This window comes from Rana temporaria, chromosome 4 (genome assembly GCF_905171775.1).
Source record: "Rana temporaria chromosome 4, aRanTem1.1, whole genome shotgun sequence".
In the NCBI taxonomy this organism is placed as follows: Eukaryota; Metazoa; Chordata; class Amphibia; order Anura; family Ranidae; genus Rana; species Rana temporaria.
This window is the reverse complement of record NC_053492.1, coordinates 49,931,730-49,957,996: the sequence shown is the minus strand read 5'-3', so window position 1 is coordinate 49,957,996 and position 26,267 is coordinate 49,931,730. Positions and strand designations below refer to the sequence as shown.

The window sequence follows — 26,267 nt, the reverse complement described above, 5'->3', positions numbered from 1 at the left end:
TCCAATTGTAAGGTTTGGGTGAAAGCTTCTTTAAGAAGGGGTGGTTGGTGGGTGGTTAAAAAATGCAGCATAGCTGCATGTTTTTACTCCCCCCCCCCCTTCCATCCAAACAAGTAGCAAGTGTAAAGTAGCATCTAATGCTTATGATTATCATCATTATGATGATCACAGAACTTTAGATCCTCTATTGCTCTGCCACAGTGCCACATGGCTATTGAGTGTTGACTTTGTTATGGCTCTATTGTGTGACAGTCTGTACACACTCAGACCCAATAGCCATGTGACACTGTGGAAGAGCAATAGAGGATCTAAAGTGCTGTGATCATCCTAATGACGATAATCATGAACACAGTGGGGAGTCAAGGGGCTGTACCTTCTTTCCATGGTAGCTGGTGTGACTGTGTGCGAACCGATTGGGGAGGTGTTCGGCTCATCCCTAATAACGAGTCATAAAATTGTTGTAATCAGAAGGAAAGGGGTGCACTGATATCCTACATATTGCAGGAGGCTGATATCAAATTCAGGTACACTTTGTACATTGAAAATACATTTACCAATCTAATAATGAATATGGAGGGACCAACATTGATTGGTATCTTTTTTTCTGCTTGGAATTCAGCTTTAACACACCTAGAGTACATGTACACACGAGCGGAATTTCCGTCTGAAAAAAGTTGGATGGTTTTTCCTTGCATACACAAAAGTTTGGCTTGCATACACACGGTCACACAAGAGTTCTCTGAAATTTCAAGAAAGTGGTGACGTACAACACTACGGCGAGGCAAGAAAAAGAAGTTCAATGCTTCCGAGCACGTGCCAAATAGTTTCCGAGCATGCATGCTTTTTTTCCCGTCAGAATTCCATACAGACAAACGGATTCTCCAATAGGAATTTTTTCCGTCTGAAAAATTGAGAACCTGCACTTTATCTAAGTCCATCGGAAATTCAGACGGAAAAAGTCCGATGGGGCATACACACAGTTGGAATATCCAATGAAAAGCTCCCATCTGACTTTTTCCATCGGATGCGGCATTGCTTGAGTAAATCAGTTTTTTTTTTAAATAAGCAAATTCCTGAATTGCCATTTTTTTCACATTATTTGTATGCAGATGTGTCTACTTTGCAGTGAATAATTAAGGGTCACCTGGATTTTTGCATTCTCTTTACATCAGATGAAACTACATTCCAATATTTATCACAATCAAAAAGCAAGAATTCTGTCATTCTCCTGATTTGATAATTGCCTTCTTCTTTCACAGATGGTGACAGATAGTACATTTGAAGCTGGCTGTGCTCTGAAACTATGTATTCTGAATAAAATCAAACGTGCTTTTTACGTCTGTCAGTATTACCCCCCGTGAGTATTACCTCTAAATGCTATTTAACTAAACTGTATCTGAACACCACAAACTGAAAATGCTATTTAATTCATTTTTAATATTCAAAGCAGACTCACCTATCCATCTATGTCTCCATGCTTTATTTGGTTGAGAAATCACTTTGATAAACATCCCCTTGCATTTCTAGCCATGACCATCTTCTTGAGTATGGGCATGATTTGTGTCACATTTGCTTCCATCTGCCCTTAGCTCATTGGTGCAGGCAGGAGGATGTGCTTAGCTGGAAAAGACCCTCCTTTAGATGAAAGAAATTATGAAGACTCCTGGGGTGTATGACATAATTTTGGCCTAGGTCAGAAATCAGAAACTAACAGAAGTTATGTATAAAAACTAGGGCTGTGCAAATTAACTTTTAATTAATCGATTAATCTTTAATTTTTTGATCGATCAAAATCTTTTTGATCGATTAAAATTCTTTTGATTGGTACTCACCTCTCCGCTGGCTTCTGGGCCTTCAGGGAATTCCGTCGGAGATCCAGTAACGTCACGGACACCGGCGGGGCTTTCCGTGTCCATTTGAAGGGCTCCTTTGCTGTGCCTTCATATCTGCAAGCCGGCGGGACCTTACTATCTGCCTCACTATCTGCCACTTCCCTCTATCACTTCCCTCTATCAACCTGGGATTCTACAACCATCCACTGGGAGTTGTGATAGTTCCCTTCATGGGACATCTACATGCCGACGGACTGATGTTAACTTCTCCTCATCTGGATTAAGCAGTGGTATCGTTATACACATTTTTTTACCAGTACTATACTTTGCTACATGTTTTTATGACTAATTTTGGTACCGTTTGGTATTACTCGCACCATTTTTACAGTTTATGTAGCTACATCAATTTTATCTCCAGTGCAATATTTATTTGGTTACCTACTTGAAGACTATAAAAGTTTTAATGCTATCCCCATCGAGCGCTGCCTTTGGGTGTTTTTTGTATCCTGCTATCCATTTTTCCAGTGGTTGGTAGCTGCACTGGGAATCAGCCTGCAAGGAGATCAGCTAAAAGTAGTTGAATCTGTATGTGCTTTATAACTAATCAAAATTAGTCGATTAAAAAAAAAACGATTAATCGAACAGAAAATTTTTGATCAGTAACAGCCCTAATAAAAACAAAAGGTTAAACTAAGACAATCCGGTATAATATAATGTCTTATCTATTTAATGCTAGAAGTTAAAAGATTAAGAATAGGTAATGTTGATTAAGAGAGTTTAGTTCTACTTTAACTGCTTCCAACACCTAATCTGTTATGAAGGCTTATCTCCAGGAAAAAAAAAAAAGCCACCATGAAGACTGGTCACAGAAGGACTTCTTTATTTGTCTCTGTAGTGCAGGAGGGTCCAATTTGCAGTGCTTGTGTCACTTCCTGGTGATGTCGAAGCTGCCCATCGGCATAAGCATCTATCACAGGGTCCTGAAGCCTTGAGGAATGATGTCACTCAAAGGGTGGAAAGAAGGCTGGATGAGGAGGTGCTTTGAAGATCAGGTAACAGTGGATTAACACTGGATAGGTTCAGGAGCGGGTAGCAGGTTGTGAGTTAGGTATCGAATTAGGCAGATAGTTGGGCTACCTTGAGGATACATTAATAATTATTCAGGACTGTCAGTTCAGTGACAGCTATCCTTTCCCAATTATCACATAATATGTGATCACTGTGACTAGGGATGAGCCGAACAACCCCCCGTTCGGTTCGCACCAGAACCTGCAAACAGACCAAAACTTTGTGTGAACTTTAGAACCCCATTAAAGTCTATGGGACTCGAACGTTTGAAATCTAAAGTGCTAATTTTAAAAGCTAATAGGCAATTTATTGTCCTAAAAAGTGTTTGGAGACCCGGGTCCTGCCCCTGGGGACATGTATCAATGCAAAAAAAAAGTTTTAAAAACTGCATTTTTTTCGGGAGCAGTGATTTTAAATGACTTTTTATCCTTCATAAATGACACTTTGTGCAGGGACAGTTCTAAGCACGGGAAACAAGCACTGCTTTACAGGCATACTTTACACACACCCTAGGTACGAAATTTAAAGGAATATTTCACTTTTATTGTTTCACTTTAAGCATTATTAAAATCACTGCTCCCGAAAAAACTGCTGTTTTAAAAAAAAAAAAAATTGCATTGATACATGTCCCCTGGGGCAGGACCCAGGTCCCCAAACACTATTTATGACAATAACTTGCATATAAGCCTTTAAAATTAGCACTTTAGATTTCTCCCATAGAACTCGAAGCTCATCCCTGAGGCCGGGTACACACGGACAAACATGTATGGTGAAAGCGGTCCGTCGGACCGTTTTCACCATACATGTCTGCCAGAGGGCTTCTGTACGATGGTTGTACACACCATCGTACAGAAGTCCGCGCGTAAACAATACGCGGGGCGTGTCCGCGGTGTCGCCACGTCGATGACGCGGTGTCGCCGCGACAATGACGCGGCGACGTGGGCGGCCCGCCTTTAAAATGCTTCCACGCATGCGTCGAAGTCATTCGACGCATGCGAGGGACGGCGGGCGCCTGGACATGTACGGTAGGTCTGTACTGACGACCGTACATGTCCGAGCGGGCTGAATTCCAGCGGGCTGTTTTAAAACAAGTCCAGGAATATTTGTCTGCTGGGAAAAGGCCCGGCGGGCAAATGTTTGCTGGAATTCGGCCCGCTCGCGCCCACACACGACCAAACATGTCTGCTGAAACTGGCCTGCGGGCCAGTTTCAGCAGACATGTTTGGTCGTGAGTATGGGGCCTAACGGTGACAGACAATCCCAGCGATCACATGTCGTTATTTACAAAAAGCCAGAGCAGGACACCTCAACAGAGAGGGGTACTTTGACAGAGGCAGTCCACAGCTATTACAATAGTATAGACTGTGATAAAACAGATTCATGAAAGGTTCAAAAAATATAAGAGATTTTACGTTAAAATTGCATCCTGTTTTTTTTATTATTTTGGCCATTTGTCTGCTTATTAAAAAATCCGAGCAGGGTGTTCATTAAGGATGAGCCAAACACCCCCCTGGTTCTGTCCGCACCAGAACTTACGAACAGGCAAAACATGTGTTTGATCACGCGAACACCGTTAAAGTCTATGGTACACGAACATGAAATATCAAAAGTGCTAATTTTATTGTTTACAAATGGTTTATTGAAAAATAAGTCTCAATACAGTTTAAGTGTACATAGGTAAGAAGTACAAATACATAAATGGGAGCAGTAAGCATCAGCAAAAAATATGCATATCATTTATTTAAAAGGTAGGAAAACAAATCATGGGCTGTATAATAGAATCATTGATAACATAATATAGAGATACAAAAACCTAGTGGATTTGCTTAATGATAAAAAAAAGTCAACAGTATCCTGTTGTGTATTAGCCTAGTGTGGGCTATAGGAATGTCAGGAATAGAATAGAAAAGGAGGCACATTTTAGGTGTCAGTTCTATTCTTCTACCTATTATTTGTTCTATTTTGTTTTTGGCTTGTTGCCATGTAGTTTTGATGTGTGTACAATCCCAGAAGGTGTGTATGAGGGAACCCTGTACTGGGCAAAAGTGGGCAAAAGTGCTCATTTTAAAGACTTATATGCATGGTATTGTCATACAAAGTGTTTGGGGACCTGGGTCCTGCCCCAGGGGATTTTGAGGGGACCCCTATGCCATTTTTTTTTGGCGCAGGGTTCCCCTTAACCACTTTAGCCCCGGACCATTTTGCTAGTCAAAGACCAGGCCACTTTTTGCAAATCTGCGCTGCTTTAACTGAGGATTGCGCAGTCATGTGACGTGGCTCCCAAACAAAATGGTTTCCTTTTTTTCATACAAATAGAGCTTTCTTTTGGTGGTATTTGATCACCTTTGCGGTTTTTATTTTTTTCACTATAAACAAAAATAGAGCGACAATTTAGAAGAGAATGCAATATTTTTTACTTTTTGCTATAATAAATATCCTCCAAAAATTTATAAAAAAATAAATAAAAATTTTCCTCAGTTTAGGCTGAAATGTATTCTTCTACATATTTTGGTAAAAAAAATCGCAATAAGCGTTTATTGATCGGTTTGAGCAAAAGTTAAAGCGTCTACAAAATAGGGGATAGTTTTATGGCATTTTTATTAATATTTTTTTTTTTTTACTAGTAATGGCAGCGATCAGCAATTTTTATTGTGACTGCAACATTATGGTGGACACATCGGACACTTCTGACAGATTTTTGGGACCATTGTCATTTTTACAGGGAACAGTGCTATAAAAATGCACTGATTACTGTGAAAATGACACTGGCAGTGAAGGGGTTAACCACTAGGTGGCGCTATAGGTGTTAACTGTGCCCTAGGGAGTGATTCTTACTGTAGGGGTGATAGTCTGTGTGTGACAGGACAGTGATCACCACTTCCGATTACAGGAAGCTGTGGTCACTGTCCTGTCACTAGGAAGACTGGGGAAATGCTTGTTTGCATAAGCATTTCCCCCTTCTTCCTCACTGTGACACAATCGGGGGTATGCCCGCGGACATCGAGTCCGGTCGGAGTCACGGAGCTTGCGGCGCACGCATGTGCACAATGCCGGCTTCCATAAAGGAGACGTATATATATATGTCCTTTTGCCTGCCGTGCCATGCTGCAGACGTATATCCGCATGTGGCGGGCGGCAATCGGTTAATATCCATACCAGACCTTAAGGGCCTGGTATGGATTTTGGGGGGACCCCAAAGCTATTTTTTTTTTTTTTTTGTTCGGGGTTCCCCTTAATATTCATACCAGACTCAAAGGACCCAAAGGACCTTGTAATGAACTGGAGGGGAACCCATGGCATTATTAAAATCACTGCTCTCGAAAAAAAATTTAACCACTTCCTTACTGGGCACTTAAACCCCTTCCTGACCAGAGGACTTTTTGCGATTCGGCACTGCGTCGTTTTAACTGACAATTGCGCGGTCGTGCGACGTGGCTCCCAAACAAAATTAACGTCCTTTTTTCCCCACAAATAGAGCTTTCTTTTGGTGGTATTTGATCACCTCTGCGGTTTTTATTTTTTGCGCTATAAACAAAAATAGAGCGACAATTTTGAAAAAAAAAAACATTTTTTTACTTGTTGCTATAATAAATAGCTCAATTTTTTTTTTACGTTTTTTTTTTATCCTCAGTCTAGGCCGATACGTATTCTACATATTTTTAGTAAAAAAAAAAAAAAAAATTGCAATAAGCGACTGGTTTGCGCAAAAGTTATAGCGCCTACAAAATAAGGGACAGAATTATTATTATTATTTTTTTTTTTACTAGTAATGGCGGCGATCTGCGATTTTTATTGGGACTGCGACGTTATGGCGGACACATCGGACACTTTTGACACATTTTTGGCGCCATTCACATTTATACTGCAATCAGTGCTATAAATATGCACTAATTACTGTATAAATGTGACTGGCAGGGAAGGGGTTAACACTAGGGGGTGAGGAAGGGGTTAAATGTGTACCCTAATTAGTGTTCTAACTGTGAGGGAAGGGGGGTGACTGGGGGGGGTGACCGATCTGTGTCTCTATGTACAAGAGACACAGATCCGTCTCCTCTCTCCCCTGACAGCACCGCTGTCTGCGAGAGCCGGGAATGAGAGATGATCTCATATGTAAACATATGAGATCATCTCTCATTGGCCGCACAGATTGCCTAGGAAACGGCCGCTCCGATTGGCCGTTCACGGCGATCTGTGACTGGCTGTGTCCAAGGGACACGGCCAGCACAGTAGTTCCCCGCTGCGCGCTCGGGAGCGCGCTCGGGGAACGTGCAAAGGGGCGGCCGTAAAAAGACGGCCTGTTAGAGATTGGGAGCCGCGCTGAGGCCGTACAAAGTCGTACGGCCGTCAGCAAGTGGTTAAAACTTTGTTTTGCATTGATACATGTCCCCTGGGGTCCCCATGCATATAATGCCGTAAACACACAACCGTTTTTCATGACGAGAAAATGCAATTTTTTTAATTGGTTGTGAAAAACGGTCGTGTGTATGCTCCAGAGCATTTTTCTCAAAGTTTTTTAGAACCTGCTCTATTGTTTCTCTCGTCATTTTTCATGTGAAGAACGGTCGTGTGTACGCTTTTACGAGGAGGGAAAAATGCACATTCTCAGAAGCTAGTTTTGACACAGGAGCGTTCGTTCTGGTAAAACTAGCGTTTGTAATGGAGATAGCACATTTGTCACGCTGTAACGGACTGAAAAGCACGAAGACCGAAAAGCACGAATCATCTCTCACCAAACTTGTACTAATACAAGGATCAGCAGCCCAAAGGGTGGCGCCATTTAAATGGAACTTCCCCTTTAAAGTCCCGTTGTACGTGGTGTACGTCACAGCGCTTTGCTGAAGCATTTTTTTTCTCGAACGTCTGTATGCAAGGCAGGCTTGAGAGGAATCACAACAAATCACGTTGAGAAAAACATTGGCCCAGATTCAAGAAGCAATTGCGCCCGTGTAACCATAAGTTACACGGCGCAATTGCTTACTTGCTCCGGTGTAACGAGTGCTCCTGATTCAGGAACCTCGTTACACCGACTGCAGCCTAAAATCTGCGCGGCATAAGGCTCTTATGCCACGTACACACCATCACTTTATGTGATGAAAAAAAACGACACTTTCTGTGAAGTAAAAAACGACGTTTTTGAAACTTCAATTTTCAAAGACGAAGTTGCCTACACACCATCGTTTTCTCACAATGTTCTAGCAAAGTGAGGTTACGTTCCACCACGTTTTACCATTGAAGCTCGCTTCATAAGTAGCTTCTGGGCATGCGTGGATGAAAAAACATCTTAGAAAACGACGTTTTTTGCTACACACGGTCAATTTCTGTGAAGTAAAAAGTGCACTTTTGAAAAACGACACATAAAATTGAAGCATGCTTCAATTTTTTTTGGTCGTTTTTTACAAGACATAAAACGACGTTTTCCCCCACACACAGTCAATTAAAGTGACGTTTTTAAAAACGTCATTTTTTTTCATCACATAAAGTGATGGTGTGTACGCGGCATTATGCCTCGCAGATTTTAGGATGCATTCTTGCGTGTGCCGCTAGGGGGCGCTCCCATTGTGATCAGCGTGTAGTATGCAAATTGCATACTACCAACTGATTCACAAACTTGCGGGGCCCCGCGCAAGCCAGGTACGGAGTTTCCGTACGGCAACTTTAGCGCAAGGCTGCCCTTTCTAATAGCAGGGGCAGCCAATGCTAAAGTATAGCCGCCGCTCCCCCCCCGTGAAATTTGAATTTCACGGCGTTTGCGTAAGTGATGCGTGAATGGCGCTGGACGCCATTCACGTTCACTTTGAAGCAAATGACGTCCTTGCGACGTCATTTGCCGCAATGCACGTCGGGAAAGTTTCCCGACGGAGCATGCGATGTATGTCCGGCGCGGGAGCGCGCCTAATTTAAATGATTCCCGCCCCCGGCGGGATCATTTACATTGCGCGCGCTTACGCCGGGCAATTTTGCCGGCGCCCTCGCAATTCACAGAGCTACTGCTCTGTGAATCGAGGGCAGCACAAAATATTTGCGTGGGCGCAGGGCAAAATCGTTGCCCTGTGCCCGCGCAAATATAGCGCAATTCTACCTGAATCTGAGCCATTGTTTTTTTGCATGACATGAATAACGGTCGTGTGTACATCGCATAAGCCTTTAAAGTTAGCACTTTAGATTTTTCATGTTTCTCTGCCATAGACTTTTAGGTTCAATAAAAGTTTTATTAAAGAATTTTAGACAGACATCAGAAGAAACATGAACCAGACCCCCAACACTGGGTGGGCTGGTTCTCAGTATAACAAACAGTACCTTTCCGAAACATAGTACGAACATCTTTGGAAGTTAGGAAAACATTCATGTATTCGACCCTATCGCGCTGCATTATATACCCAGTATCTGCTCCCTCCGTCCTGGGCGCCCCCTTGGGAGCCAGCTGCGCCCATGGCCAGGGGAGAGCAGGGAGACATGCTCCTGACGATATGGGTTGCCTTAAGAACAAGGCAGTAACATGTTTACCATTCCAGCTTATAAGGGTGTGAGCCAAAGAAATTCAACCACCCATACTTGAGGTAGGGTCCTGTCTTGGTGAAACCAAGCCTGCATGTGGAAGGCGGTAAAAGTACCAAAAAAGATATAGAAAGAATAAGTCAAGAATACAAGACTAGAGAAGAAAAGAGAAAGGAAAAAAAAAAAAAAAGATATAGAAAAGGATGGGAGGGGGGGTGGTTGGCGTGCCCAGTCCTTCCGTGCCCTAGATCTATAACGTGTAATACAAGATCAAGTCCTCCCGTGCCCCTCAGGGCGGTGGAGAGCTCGAATCAGGTGAAAGTAGTGTCTTTAAAGTGTCTCAGGAGGAATAATGCCTCCATATTCCCCATGTAAAGGAGAACTTGGCATGGCTTTAGCTTGGAGTTCCTCCATCAACATAACTCCATTCATTTCGGTAACCCATTCATCTAGTGACGGGGGTAGAGGGGATTTCAAGTGCCTGAATATTAACTGTCTGCTCGTACTGAGACAGAACCTGAGTAGGGTGTGCTTCTGAAACTTGAAAGTACCCGGGAGAATGGACAACAGGGCGACTGCAGGGGAGGGGAGAAGGGGTTTACTGTATATATCCGAATAAATTTGAAATATTTGATTCCAGAATGGGAGAATAGCCTCACAGTCCCACCATATATGTAGATACGTACCAACAGCCGAGTTACATCTCCAGCATGAGTCAGAAGCCGACAGAAACATGATCCTGAGGGCGGACGGCACCCTATACCACCGTGATAGCACTTTATAATTTTTTTCCCGAACATAGCTCGAAATAGAGGATTTGTGCGTGTAATAGAAGGCCTTTTGCCAATCCGCCTCGCTGATAATTGTCCCCAAGTCCCCAGACCAGGCTGTGGTGAATTTAGGAAGGGAAGTGGTTGTGTGTCCTAAGATCATTTTGTATATTATAGAGAGGGTGTGGCGAGGGGTCTCCCGTAGTAAGCACAGCTGCTCAAACTCCGTCAGGGGTCTATGGGTCTGTCTTGATTTATGGAGCTGTTTGCAGTAAGATGTCAGGTGAATTTGAGTGAGCCAGGTCACCTTAGGGGGAGGAGAGGGCTCGTCTGTGACTAGAGAACCCGTGGTAGCGTTTACAAACTGTCGTGCAGTAGGCCATTGATCCCTTATATATCCAATGAACGTGTGAACAAGTTTACCTTCCGGGAGTGCCGGGTTGTCAAATAAAGGGGTCAACGGGCTCGGGTCCGTGGTCATAGCATATGGTATCCTCCGGCGGTACCAAACTGCTAGAGCGTCTCTGGTCAGGGGCGATAGGTCCGTGAAAGCACAAAGTGTCCTCTCGTGGCCCCAAAGGAGGGACCGAAGGTCAAGAGGGGAGAGGTCTTGTTCGACCAAGGTAGAAACCTTGCCCGCAGGATGGGGGAACCATTCCAAGATCCGTGAGATAACCGCCGCTGCATGATACAGTTCAAAGTCGGGAAGGCCTGTGCCTCCCCTAGTAATGGGGGAGCACAGCAATTTATGTTTCAGTCTAGGGCGATTTCCCCCCCATACAAAGCGTATTGCCATCGAGCGTAATGTCCGGAAGAATCCCGAGGGGAGGACTATTGGTAGTGCCTGGAACGTATACAACAATTTGGGCAATATGTCCATTTTCAGGGTGTTCATACGCCCAAACCAGGACACTGGGAGATTTAAGCGATCTTCCGAGAGGCGCCTGAGTCTGGTCAGTAACGGACCATGGTTGAGGGAGTATATCTCCGAAAGGTCCGCCGGAATCTCCGTTCCCAAATAGGTGACGGACTTAGCCCGCCATTGGAAGGAGAAATTGGATTTCAACACCGAGAGAACGGGTTGCGACAACGAGATGTTCAGGGCTTCCGTCTTAGATAAATCCAGTTTGTAGTTGCTAAGGGTACCGAACCGCGAAATCTCAGCCAAAATAGAGGGGATGGTGACATGGGGGTGGGTGACGTACAACAGGAGATCATCAGCGTATAGGGAGAGTTTACAGTGAGATGAGGGGGTCTGTATGCCCTGTATACTCGCGTTAGCCCTAAGCGCCTGAGCTAGGTGTTCTATAACTAGAGCAAACAGGAGAGGGTAAAGGGGACACCCCTGTCTGGTACCATTTTTAATTGCGAACGACTCGGACTTAACGCCGTTGACCAACACTGTCGCAGAGGGTCTGCTATATAAGGACATGATGCGTGCAAGCATCTTAGGGCCCAGGCCGATTTGGGCAAAAGTGGCCCTCAGGAAGGGCCAACTGACCCTATCAAAGGCCTTTTCCGCGTCGCAGGATAAAAGGCACGTTGGGATCCGATTCCGCTTGGCGTACGCAATCAAATGGATTGTCTTGGTAGTGTTGTCATGGGCCTCTCGGCCCGGGACAAAACCCACCTGGTCACAATGTATGATGTTGGGAAGTATAGGGGAGAGGCGTTCCGAAAGAATTTTAGTGAATAATTTCAAGTCTACGTTTAACAGGGATATTGGCCTATAGTTGGGGCAGAGTGACTGGTCTTTACCTGGTTTCGGGATAACTACTATTTGGGCATGCAACAGGCTCGAGGAAGGGCAGAGAGTCTCGTCAATGGCACTGAAGGCCTTTGCCAGCAGAGGAGATAGCTGGGGCGCAAATATTTTATAAAACCTGGGGGTGAACCCATCAGGGCCCGGACTTTTACAATTTTTTAATTTCTTAATGGCTAGGAGGAAATCCGCCTCCGTCATGGGCGCTTCCAGCTCCTCTACCTCTGCTGGTGAAATGGGGGGGAGGGCTGTTTCCTGAACGTAGGATGAAATCGCATCAGGGAGTCCAGAACTCTGGGTTGGGGATCCTATCACCTGGGGGGATAGATTGTAAAGGCCTTCATAAAAACGCCGGAACTCGTCTGCGATCGCCGAGTTATTGTATGCCTTCCCTCCATTAGAGGAGACCACGAAGGGGATATGCTTCCTTGCCTGGCGCGGTTGTATTGTGTAGGCTAGGAGTCTTCCACAATTGTTGGCTTGGGCGTAATGTGTGAACCGTCCCTTATCCCTAGCCACTAGGGCCCTGTCTGTAAAGATTTGTAAAAGGTCTCTACGGGCATTAGCTAGATCTACCAATTTAGTGGGTTCCGGGGAACGCTTATGGGAATCTTCTAGGGTGGTGATCGTGTCAAGGAGGCGAGCAATGTCAGCGGTTCGGGCTTTCTTCAGGCGGGAGCCATGTTGAATGAATTTGCCTCGCAAAACGCACTTCAAAGCTTCCCATTTAGTCAGGGGGTTAGTTTCGTCTCGAGCATGGTCTGCGTTAAAGTGTGCAATCGTCTAAATGATATCCGCCGTACAGGCAGAATCTGCGAGTAGGTTATCATTAAGCCTCCAGGACGACTGGGGCCTGAAAAGAGGAATCTTTCCAAGGGTCAGGTGGACAGGGGCGTAGTCGGACCACAATTTGATTCCAATAGAGGCCGACGGGGAGAGGTCAAGTAGGGACTGTGACACTAAGAGGTAGTCCAGTCTACTGTACGAGGAGTGTGCTGGGGAAAAATAGGTATAATCCCTATCGGAGGGGTGCAGAACCCTCCATACATCAGTAAGGGAAAGGTCAGTCAGCAGGGACCGCAGCCTGGTCAGGGCAGCCAGTAAGAGCAAGGACTTACCTGTGGATGTGTCGACACGGGGCACCAGAGCGGCATTAAAGTCCCCACCCAGGATCATGTTGGTCGTGCTAAATTTCTTCAGGCGAGAGATCACGGAGGAGAAGAACTGCGGCTGGTCCTGGTTGGGAGAATAAACGTTAATGACAGTGTAAATCATATTTTTGTATGACAATTTAAGTATGATATATCTTCCTGTCGGATCTACATAGGTGTCTAGAACATCTGGGGTAAAGGAGGAGTGGAAGGCTATAGAGACCCCCTTTGACTTAGCCAGGGGATTGGAGCTGTGGAACCAAGTGGGATAATGTTTACTGGAAATTTTAGGGATTGAGTCTGATCTAAAGTGGGTTTCCTGGAGGAGGAGCATCTGGGTGCGCATTTTATGGAAATGATATAATATCTGCCTCCTTTTCTCCGGTACATTAAGGCCCTGACAATTTAGAGAGGAAACCTTCAGGGCAGTAGGGGTAGTCATAGGTAGTATAAGGGGGGGGGTGTAGGAGGGCGTCCGGGAGGAGTGAGCACACCACTTCAGGGGGATGGGAGGGGAGGGGAGGAAGAGAGTGGGCAAGTTGTCCAGAGACGAAAGAGAAAAGAGAGGGAAGGAAGAAAGAGAGAAAACAGACGGAAAAGAAACATCGTGGCCTCAAAGGCCGCACTAATATTGTTGCTAGCAACATTCCAGCTGATACCAAAACGGCAGCTGAATCACCTAAGTGGGGGAATGTGGACAGCGCACAGCGAGATGCCGGCACACACCGTAACCTTTAAACTAGATAAACAATATAAACTATCGACAGGTGAATTATTTTGGAATCCCCTCGAGTGGCAGAGAGAGAAAGCAGATCCTTCCATAAAACCTGGGGCATAAAAGCACCCATTTGTGATCCACTGGTCCTGCCACTCAGGGGGACCCCGTCAAGACAAATACACACACCAATTGCAGCCCCAGCACAAGACTGAGGTGTAATCAGGGCGGGGGGGGGGGGGGGGGGGGGGAGTTAGTGTCAGGATAGCCCTCCAGCTAAAGGGGGTCAGGGCTGAGCCCGGGGGTGGGAGGTCAGAGCAGCCCTGAGGCACCGGGGATAAAATAAAACCTGGGGATTTAAGACATTGCCAGATCATAAACAGTGAAAGAAAAACTCTATGAAAATACTGATCAGGAACAGTCCAAAGTGCAATGCCCCCTCCCCTTCATCCCACTTAGTCCCCTGGGGAGCGGATCAGCCAACCTATACTCTAGGTAATGGAGAGAAAAGAAAAGTACAAAGGGGCCCTGCTTTTCAATCATCAGGTGGTCCGGGGGCTTCTGCTCTGGATCATCTCGGCTTCTTGGACTGTCTCTTCCATCCGGAGGAGGGCTGGAATCCAGGGGTTGCGGCTTTGAGTGGCCAGTCCGGCAGGGGTATCTGTGGCAATTCAAAGGTGCCCAAGAATTTGGGGAGGTCTCCCAGTGTGCGGAATATAGCAGACTTCCCTTCGTGGGATGCCGAAAGTTGGAAGGGGAACCCCCATCTATACCTGATTTGTTTAGCTTGAAGTGCTCCAGTCAGGGGTTTTAGTGATCTGCGAAGGTCTAGAGTCAGTTTAGAGACATCTGGCAATAGATGAATGCGTGTTTCGTTGAAAGTAATGGCTCCCTGCACCCGAGCAGCCTGCATAATGGCATTTTTGATGGCATAAAAATGAACTCTGCATATGACATCCCTTGGATAATCTGGGTTAGGGTTCTTAGGTCCCAGGACTCTGTGAATCCTGTCGAGCTCTATAGGATCCTCCTTATCTTTTTGGAGCAGTTCATTAAAAATTCCGATAACCACTGGGGCCAGGTCGTTGATTTCCACCGTTTCTGGGAGTCCACGGACACGTATATTATTGCGCCTGGCCCTGTTTTCTTGTTCGTCCTGGGAGAGCATGAGCTGCTGGATCTGTGCAGTGTGTTCATTCAAAATAACTTATTGAGCCTGCAGAGTGGAGACCGTTTCTTCCATGCTCTGTTCCACCTCCTCTATCCTGTTAGTAACGTCCCTCCTGAGCTCCGAGATTTCCTGTTTGTACGAGCGCTTCATCCTCTGAACACAGGCCTCAAAGTCATGCCTGGTTGGGAGGGCCTTGATGTAGGCCTCAAGATCCCAGCTTATGTAGGGGCAATGGGATTCGGGGGAATGGCAGGCCGAGCGGGTCGAGCCTGCATCCGACTCGGGAGGGGAGACGGCCCTCTGTCGAGTTCTCATGGCTGAGGAGGGTTTTTGAGAAGAGCAGCCTTGGGATGATGGATGGGGCCCTGAAGGACGGATTTTGTGAAAAAAACGGTCAATGACGCCGTCTCTACCCGGATCGGGCGTATGGTGGGTGTCTCCTCCACCCTTTCTGCCCATTACCGACCTGTTCCGCGGTGTGTGTGCAGTCCGTAGTCGATCGTGAGCGCGGCGTGTGCGGGAGCTCACAGCTTCAGCGTCTTACACCGCAATGCGCCAGGCCACGCCCCCTGCCATAGACTTTTAAACGATGTTCCGCGGCTTTCGAATTTGCAGTGAACACCACAAATTAATGTTCGCTATTCGGCGAACACCCGATGTTTGAGTCAAACTTACGTTCGACTCTAACATCGGGCTCTTCCCTAGTGTTTATACTAGCCCTCTCTCCTCAAAAACAATGTAAAAATGTTTTAGGTGGGCAAATTAGTTTCTATTCAGTTGACGGATGCTGCTAACTTTGGCTGGGCATTTAGGCATAATGTAAATGGCCCCAGGTAATGTAAGGTTTAGAAAGGTATAAATTCTATGGTTCTTGGTAGGATCTAGTTTCTATTCTTCACACAATTATATAAGTTTCCAAAGGATTAAGCCAATTGGTGAACTGAATCGTCCCTACTCCCTTTATAATAAAATATTGTTTGCTATTTCAGTTTTGAAACTGTGGTTCACACTTATGCAAATCGGATGTGGATTTCTCTGCAGCCAAGTCACATGACAGGAGACTGCTATCGGCTCTCAATGAAGCCGATTCATACAGCTCTAGGGCAGCCACTGTCCACACTGAAAAAAATTCCTGTGCGTGTTTGGTTTCAGGTCCAAATTCAGGCAAAACTGCAGACCTGATTTGCACCTGAAAAGGAGAACAGGGACACACTGGACCCCGGTGTATCACCTCTACAACATCCTACTTTATATGTTTTATAGGTGATATTATTTAGTAATGTCAATCAGTTTCAAATTTTCTCTTAAAGCAGATGTCCGCCGAAAAAAAGCCGCAGTATTTGCAGCTGCTGACTTTTAATGCTAGGATACTTACCTGTCCTGGAGTCCAGCGCGGTCCGCAGCAGAGGACGAGCCATCGCTCGTCACTCTGCTGCCCCCCCCGCCATCCTCGGTGAGGGAACCAGCAAGTGAAGCGCTCCGGCTTCACTGCCCGGTTCCCTACGGCGCATGCGCGAGTCGTGCTACGCCTGCCGATTGACTCCTGCTGTGTACTGGGAGCCGAGTGTTCCAAGAACACAACGGGAGGGGGGATGGGAGGTGATGTCGTGCCTGGAGTCTGCCCGAGACATTGTGGCCGGAAAGTGGGTGCAAATACCTGTCTTTAGACAGGTATCTGCACCCCCCTCCCCCCTGAAAGGTGTCAAATGTGACACCGGAGGGGGGGGGGGTTACGATCAGCGGGAGTTCCACTTTAGGGTGGAGCTCCATTTTAATGTTGGTTCCACCCCATGCACAACAATTTCCAATATTTTCAAAATTCCCGGCATATCTGCTGTCACTAGTTTGACCCCCTCCCTGCTCACGTGGCCGGCTGCTACACCAATTTTTAGTGGCTGGGCATCTTGCCCCGTTTGCCGGATAAGGACAATTTTTGTCCTCTCGTTCTTTTTTTTCCTTTTTGTTTAACCCCTTCCATACCGGGCATTTTCACCCCCTTCCTGCCCAGACCAATTTTTAGTTTTCAGCGCTGTTGCATTTTGAATGACAATTGCGTGGTCATGCAACACTGTACCCAAACTAAATCTTTATGTTTTTTCCCCCACAAATAGAGTTTTCGTTTGGTGGTATTTGATCATCTCTGCGTTTTTTTCCCCGCTATAAACAAAAGAACAGCGACAATTTAAAAAAAAAACACAATGGGCCAGATTCACAGAAACAGTACGCCGGAGTATCTGCTGATACTCCGGCGTACTTTCAAATTTGCCGCGCCGTATCTTTATTTGGAATTCTCAAACAAAGATACAACGGCATTTGGCTAAGATCCGACAGGCGTACGGCTTCGTACACCTTCGGATCTTAGGATGCAATACTTCGGCGCCCGCTGGGTGGAGATCGCGTCGTTTTCCGCGTCGGGTATGCTAATTAGCTGTTTACGGTGATTCACGAAAGTATGCGCGTTCGTCGCATTCTCTTACGTCATCGCTAGTCGGCTTTTCCCGTTGCAAAGTTACGGCTGCTATTTAGGTGGTGTAACAATAGACAGCCCATGTTAAAGTATGGCCGTCGTTCCCGCGTCGAATTTAAAAAAATTTTTTGCGTAAGTCGTCCGGGAATACAAAAGTACGTAACGCACGTGGCCGTTTAAAACATTATGTCGGGGCGACGTCATTTCGCGCAAAGCACGGCGGGAAATTTCAAAACGGAGCATGTGCAGTACGTTCGGCGCGGGAACGTGCCTAATTTAAATGGTACACGCCCCATTTGAATTAGGCGGGCTTGCGCCGGACGGCTTTACGCTACGCTGCCGCAAGTTTACACGCAAGTGCTTTGTGAATCAAGCACTTACGCTGAAAACTTGCGGCGGTGTAACGTAAATGGGATATGTTACGCCGCAGCGCAGGTACCTGAATCTGGCCCAATATTTTTTACTTTTTTGTTTAATAAATATCACAATTTAAAAAAAAAAAAAACATTTTTTTTCCTCAGTTTAGGCCGATACGTATTCTTCTACATATTTTTGGTAAAAAAAAATCGCAATATTCGTATATTGATTGGTTTGCGCAAAAGTTATAGCGTCTACAAAATAGGTGATAGATTTATGGCATTTTAATTTTATAATTTTTTTTTCTTGTCCCCATGTCTCAAATCCTTGTGTTTTGTTCAAATGTTATTACAGCCCTTTTGGCATTTTTTTTGCTAAAATAAATAATGGAAGTCACAGTTTCTCTTGTCACAGTCAGCCAAGACATTTATACAATGCTTTATTCTACTGTTTTTTACTATTCACGGGATATGTCTTACTTAGATTTATTTCTCTCCAGAATGATTCACTGATTAGGCTCTCGATCACAATGGTTCACTCTGAGGATCGATACCATAATTGGTTCATGAATTTTGTTGCTTTTACAACTTATAATAATATGTTTGTTTTTGCTCAGTATAACTTCCCTGACATAATTGCAGATGGATCTCAAGGTATTATCACATAACGTCCAGGGTTTCAACTCCCCCCACAAATGCAAAAAAGCTTTCCACCATTATAAAAGATTGGGTGCAGATATCATTCTATTACAAGAAACCCATTTTGCATCTTCCAATCACCCCAACTACTTCGATTACTCCTATAACAAATTTTACTATACGACTTTCACAAATAAAACTTGTGGAGTTGCTGTCTTTATACGTAATTCCATAGTTTTCGATATTCAAAATATTTATAAAGATGTGGAAGGGCGTTTTATTATCCGTAAAGGATCCATAAACAACCGTGCAATTACAATCGCATCAGTTTATGCACCTAACGAATCCCAATCATTATTCTTTGCAAAAAAAAACTGAAACCCTGGACCGTTACAATTTCCCCCATATTGGGAGGAAATTTCAATCTTTCTGCCCACCCTGCCCTTGATAGGAGCAGAGTGGCTCCTTCCTCCAAGGCCTTCTCCAAGTCTGTTAATCGCTCTATCAGCAAACTACAATTAATAGACTCCTGGAGGGCTCATAATGTAGGATTAAAGGCATATACTTTTTACTCCCACCCCCATGATTGCTATGCTAGACTTGATTACATATTTTGTACCCCGATCCTGTTAGCCAACTCTTCTCAGGCTCACATACTGTACATCCATGTCCATGGTCAGATCATAATATTACCTCATTCAAAACTTCTTACATAGGCCTCCCCCCTTCACCCTACAACTGGTGCCTTAACGATTCTCTGCTAACTGATCCCTCAATCACACACTCTGTTTCCACACACATAGAAAACTACTTCACAGATAATATTAATAATGAACCCCCCCCCCCCCCCCACAACTCTCTGGGTTGCCCACAAAGCGGTCCTTCGTGGACACTTAATTAGTCTAGCAGCAGCAAAAAAAAAAAGAAAGGTTAGCTGACATTAGATGTCTTACAAGGGATTTAGATGATCTCTATAACAAATTGCAACACTCCCCCTCCCAAGAACTCAGTGAGCAGATACAAGCCAAAAGCCAAGCCCTTGGTCTTATTCTCTCTGCTTATACAGAAAGATCCCATAGATTCTCAAAGGCTACATTTCTGTTACATAGCAATTCCTCATCAGCTATGCTAGGAAGCTCAACCAAGATAACAAACCCACTCATGTATACAAGCTTAGAGATCAATCGGGCAACCTAATCACACATCCACAGGAAGTCTTGAAAATGTTCACGTCTTTCTATAAAGACCTTCTTTCTGGTCTTCAATCTCATCCTTGCCGTTCTTCCAAGACTTGGTTAGATAGTTTACAACTACCTTCCCTTAACCCTCAACAAATTATTTCTCTTACCGAACCCTGCGCAGACGCGGACATAATTAAAATAATCAAATCCCTTAAAACTTCTACAGCCCCAGGCCCAGATGGTTACACATCTTATTATTATAACAAATTTGCCACTCTTTTAGCCCCCAACCTTATCAAACTTTTCAACCATATACTGGATGGCAACAACTTTCCAGATGAAATACTTCTCGCTAACCTCACAAAGATCATTCCCTCCCCCTAAACTTCCGTCCCATTTCTGTCTTAAATAATGACTTAATAATCTTTGGCAGAATACTTGCTGACAGACTAGCAGCAGTTATCTCGCCCCTTATACACCAAGACCAAACTGGTTTCATCCCAGGTAGGCAGATTGTGGATAATGTTAGGTTAGTCACAAATATTGTCCAAGACGCCAACTTTCTCCCTCGTCAGGCCTGCCTTCTCAGTTTGGATATACACAAGGCATTCCACAGTGTAAACTGGTCGTACTTAAACTTTCTTCTCCCCAAATTTGGAATCTCAGAAAAATTCTTACAGGGCTTTAGTGCACTTTACCATTCCCCTAAAACACGTATTAGAATCCCCGGCAACAACTTAGAATTTTTCTCATTTGGTAGAGGTACTAGACAAGGCTGCCCGTTATCCCCACTCTTATTTGCGTTAGCGATTGAGCCTTTAGCCCATGCAATTAGAAACAACATTGATATTAAGGGATATTCTAATGATCAGTATGAATTTAAACTAAGTCTGTACGCAGATGGTGCTCTTATATTCCTCACAGATCCCCTCATTTCTATCCCTGTTCTCCTTAAAGCACTCAACACATTCCATGATATTTCTGGCCTTGATATAAACATCAATAAACGTTCTGCTCTTCCGATTAATCTCCCCAAAATACACAAGAGTTATTGTGGAAACATTTCTCATTCATTTGGTGCCAACAATCATTTAAATACTTAGGTATTCAGGTCACATGTTCCCATTAACTCTTATATAAAGCAAACTACCCCCCTCTTTTTGCATATATTAGCTCCCTCCTTAAAAAATGGTTGCCATACCACATTTCTTTCCTAGGCAGAATATGCACTATCAAGATGAATATTATCACCAAACTCCTATACTATTTTCGTACACTCCCCATAAACATTTCAAAATCTAAACTAGAATCCCTTAAGAGAGATTTTAACAAATTTATTTGGGCAGACAAAAAACCCAGGTTTAGCTACGCACTCCTACATAGACCACAATCCAAAGGAGTTATAGGTTTCCGAATCTCTGGCATTATTTTCTTGCTGCCAGACTTACACAACTATCTCAATGGTTCACTCCAGATCAGAATATTTCTTGCGTAAGGTTTGAATCATCCTCTATCCTCCCCTTCCATCTCCAGGGTATCTTGTGGTCTAACTCAGTCCTGTATCGAAACATCCTTAAATACAACACAATAGTTGCTCATTTCTACCATTTATGGCTCAAGATTATGTCATGAGTTTTGGCGACGATAAAAATAATAAAAATGCCATTAGGCCTCAAATTTGATCGTAACAATTATATATGAAAGTCATTCAGTCAGTGAAGAAGGAACATTTGGCTCAGATGACCAAGTTCCCAATACATTAGCTATCTCTAATTTTTACAAGCTTGGTGAGAGTCTGAACAATGGAAGCTCTCCTCACAGAACAATGAAATGTCTTTCTCACCAAACAATGTGTTTAAACTGGCTTCAAGTGAATAGCTATGCCCATTGTGGGGTAGCTTTCATGGATAATAACATTGACTTTAGCCATCCTAACACAATGGACCATGTTGACTAGCGAATAGTCTCTAAGGAGAGGATATTTACACAGCTGAGCTACTAAACTGTCTTCATTAAGTCCAAGCTTCACCAACATATGATACAAGTCAGAGATATTTTAAGATACACATGGTATTAAAAGAATATGTTGATATGAAATAAATGAGAGGTAGTGTGTAGATTATCAATGACATCTTAGGACCAAGGGAGATATTCCGTTAATGTAGAACTTTGTTCGAAGAAAGAATTATATGAGAAAATTGTTTTATAAATAGAAGTGCTTTAAATAAGCTAATCAACATTATGAAAGATATCACATTGTGATTATAAAAATATGAATTAACTTGTAACACATATCCATCAAACACATATCAAAATAATTCATGTATCCACATTAATAATTATTTTGCATTTGATTGAGAGATGTAACCTATGCATTGATTGAAAATACTTTTTTTGGGGAACAACGTTTATAAAGGAATAATAAGCATGTTATGTGGAATACAAAAGTATACTAATTGTATTTTATATAATATAAAGATACCAGAGTCATACATAGATGTGTGTGTATATATATATATATATATATATATATATATATATATAGGTCGATAGTTTACCCAAAAATATAAATATCCAACGTATGGATGATCTCACAATAAAGGTGAGACACCTAGTGGCTGGATGTAATATTACGCAAGGTTCTCTAAGCCCAGAGAACAAGTCAATTATTAAGCTGTCAGCCAATAGAAACCAAACACGTCTTGACAGGAACGCCCATATGTGCCACAGGCCTATGAGTGAAGGACAGTTGTCAGAGGGGCAGAACTGAGTATGATCTTTATGGTCCTATTGTTTTGATCAATATAAAAAGGGAAACCCATAAGCTAAGAGATCTTAGCTCAATGGGAGGATGAGAGAAGACCACTTCAGAAAAGGGGGCACGCTTGCACTATGCATGAAGACTGCAACGATTTTAGCTCTGGTCACTTGCCAATAGGAAATAGCCATCTTGGGAATTGGTAACTATGTCATTTTGATTTTATCTCAAATCTATTGTTGTTCCCTAGAAATGTTGAAATATTGAAGTATTGAATATCCTGTAGTTATGGTTTGTTCTCATTATCAATAAATAATCATTTTTCCTTAAAGAGTACAATTTTTATTATATTTTTATTTTTACATAGTTCTAATTTTATTGACAAAACAAACGTCCAATATATTTCACATTGTTAATCATTTACTTACCTGCAGTATAGTAACGATTGGGCATGTGAAATAGACGCTTTTGTTTCATTGTCATTTACATAAAGTTATCTTGAGAACTTGCCATGACACAAATCAAAGGTATTGCATGCCCATTTTGGGGGTATTTTATTGATTTTCAAGTCGTTAATGTAACGCAACTGGTCTTTTAATTTCATGTACATATTAATAATTTGTCTACCAATAAATTAGCTATTTTGTATGATCATGCATCTCCGTGAATAAGTTTCATATTACAGACTATGGTATATAGATTGTCTTGTATTTAAAAACATCTTCGTTATAAAAGAATTCAAAGTAAATTACTGTGCTGGTAAATATGACCTTAAAAAAGCACAACAATTAAAAACACCTTTGGTCTTTCATCAGATACCCCTCCATTGGCCTCCTTCTTGGGTGACCATAGATTCAGTCTAGCATACAATAATAGGTTCCTCTTCTCCCCTGGATAAATAACAATCTAACCACATTAAAATCTCTACAATCTAAGTGGGAATTTACATCTTTCTCCACATTACAAATTAAACACAACCTCCCATCATCAGAACATGAACACTATCTGCTAATTAGGTATTTTTATGCTAAATACTTTTCTCTTTCTACCCACCCCTCTAACACAATCTTTGAAAAGATATGTATGAACTCATCTAGAGAATGGGCTGATTTCTTGATTTTACCACTATCTCAACAATTTGGCACTTCAGGATAAGTCTGGCCCACTGCTTCACAGGGAGTCTGAGTTGGAATGTACCCTTTCAGTAAAAGCCTGGCACTCTATGGTGGATAACCTTCGCAAATGTAATAGGGCCATTTCGTTCAGCGAAACCCTGGTGAAGTTATTCTCTCGATGGTACCTCACTCCCTCCAGAATTTTTACATTATTTCCCTCCACCTCTCCTAATTGTTTTAGAGGCTGCCCAGAACAGAGGACTTTTTTACACTTTTTTTGGAGCTGCAAAATTCTTAATCAGATATGTGCAGCTGTTGACAGATTTGAAGAATCATCAAAACTTAAAATTAGTCCCACTCCCCAGATCGGTCTTATATGCTAAGATTCCCGACATACCTAAACCTTGTGCCAGCCTATTCCATTCTTTATGTAGCTCCATACAATGGATGATCGCACTTAACTGGATATCTGACACTCTACTATGGTCACAGGTACTTGCCAGAATGGAGATGCTAAAACTCTCATACCCTAAATTATAGCCAACATATCTTTGACCTAAAATTGTCTTTCTGGAATATCACATAGTTTCAGTCTTTCATGATGCATATCCTCGACACATTAAATTACCCCTCTAGATGCTATGTACTTTTACATATTTCATTTCCACTGTTTATGATTTATATGTATCATGCAATTATGTCACTCCTTATTTTAAGTTGTGATATATGCTCATCTAATGTCTTACTGTTGACTCCCTTTTATATATTACATTATGTAAATGCACTTTTTTTCTTCCAAATAAACTTTTGTAAACAAAACAAAAGTATTCCCACTCCACCATATCGAAGGCTTTTTGAGCATCTAAGCATAATATTGCTCTAGATTCCATATTTTCCATAGGCAATTGCAAATTCAAAAATAGCCTGCAAATCTTTGTTGCAGCGGTTCTCTTTGGGATACAACCTGTTTGATCCTCATGTATCAAGCTGTTAATATATTTTGATAGCCTGTTTGCGAGGACCCTTGCCAAAATATTGACATCTGAGGTGAGGAGAGATATAGGGCGATAGGATTCAGGCAACATTGGGTCCCTACCCTGTTTTGGAATCACTATTACTATTGTTTCCTGTATTGATTCTGGAAGTTTTTGTTTTTCATATGCATCGTTTAGTACCTCTAAGGCTTCATTTCCACTGGTGTTTTTACAGCCACTTGTGTTAGCCTTTTTTACAGCTTAAAAACGCCTGTCCATGTTTATTTTGTGAAAAAAAAAAAAAAAATTGTGAGCTGGAGCTCAAAAACGCAGCGATAGCGTTTTTGATCGTTTTTGAGCGTTTTTGCGCGTTTTTGAGCGTTTTTTAACGTCTGGCGTTTTTACAGCTCTACTCTGGAGCTTCAGAACGCCCTGGTCCTGCGTTTTTTTTACAGCTCAAAAACGCCTATGCCATTTGAAGCTCAAAAATGCCTATGTGGGCATGATGCCATAGAATAACATGGACAGGCGTTTTTAAGCTGTAAAAAACGCTCAGAAAAGTGGCTGTAAAAATGTCAGTGGAAATGAAGCCTAATAGTTCTGGTAGCAAAATCCTATCAAATTATTTGTATATCTCTGTCGGTACTCCGTCCATCCCTGGCACTTTATTGTTATGAGTTTGTATAACTGCTTGCCTTAATTCTTCCAGAGATATGGGACTATCGAGAGCTTCTCTATCCTTCATTTTAAGTTTTGGGAGAACCAATTTATCCAACAATTGTTTAGCTTGGTTCATTGACTTTGACAGCTAGGATTGATACATTGATAAGGGAAATCGGGCAGTAGGAGAGAGGTTCTTTATGAGGTTTTAGTAAGAGAATTATTAATGCCTCTCGCATAGATGGGGGGAAAGATCCTGTCTTCCAGAGACTTGTTATAGGTATGGATAAGAAAGGGACAGAGTAGATGGCGATATTGGGCATACCATTCAGCCAGAAATCCATCTAGGCCTGGCGTTTTATGTCCTGGCAGTTGTGAAATGACAAGGGTGAGTTCTTCAATAGAGAGAGGGGTATCCAGCTCCTCATGTGCGCCATTCGACAGGCAGGGAAAATGGCCCATATTCACAAAAGAGATACGGCGGAGTATCTCAGATACTCCGTCGTATCTCTCAGAGTATCTATGCGACTGATTCATAGAATCAGTTATGCATAGATATCCCTTAGATCCGACAGGTGTAATTGTTTTACACTGTCAGATCTTAGGATGCAATACCACGGCCGCCGCTGGGGGGAGTTTGCGTCGTAAACCAGCGTCGGGTATGCAAATTAGGAGTTACGGCGATCCATGACGGTTTTTTGCATTCGCTACGTCGCTGCTAGTCTAGTTTCCCGTCACAAAGTTAGTTTTTGGTGCCCTAACTTTACACAGCACACGTATATGGGTGTCACTGATCCTGGCTTGGAGGGTCAAGATCCTGGGGGATAGAGATAGGGGTGTGGTTGGGTTTAGTCAAATAAGCAAGTAAACGACCAGCCTGGTTACCATGTTCAAATACTTTCTGGGTGACATAAAGCATATGTTTTTTTAGTAAGATCCAACAAACAAAGTTCATATTCTCTATGTTTATGTAACCAAGAGTCATGTGTGACAGGGTCAGGATTATTGGCATAGGCAGCCTCTGCCACCACCATGGCATTCTCCAACTTTTCAATACGCTTTTGGGTATTCTTACGCAATGCACCTGTTATTAACACAAAAGAGCCCTGCAGCATAGCCTTAAAACCCTCCCATTCTGTAGAGGGGTCAGTAG

General features: G+C 43.2%; 1 protein-coding gene across 3 annotated transcripts in view; it reads left to right on the top strand.

The window, feature by feature from the left end:
- Window positions 1-26,267, top strand: part of LOC120936199 (cysteine-rich secretory protein 2-like) — a 157,524-nt gene that overhangs the window by 101,926 nt on the left and 29,331 nt on the right. For all 3 annotated transcript variants that reach the window (XM_040348376.1, XM_040348373.1, XM_040348374.1), the window contains one exon: window positions 1,260-1,357. In XM_040348376.1, the coding sequence (XP_040204310.1) occupies window positions 1,260-1,357 (98 nt within the window). The remainder of the gene's footprint in view (window positions 1-1,259; window positions 1,358-26,267) is intronic.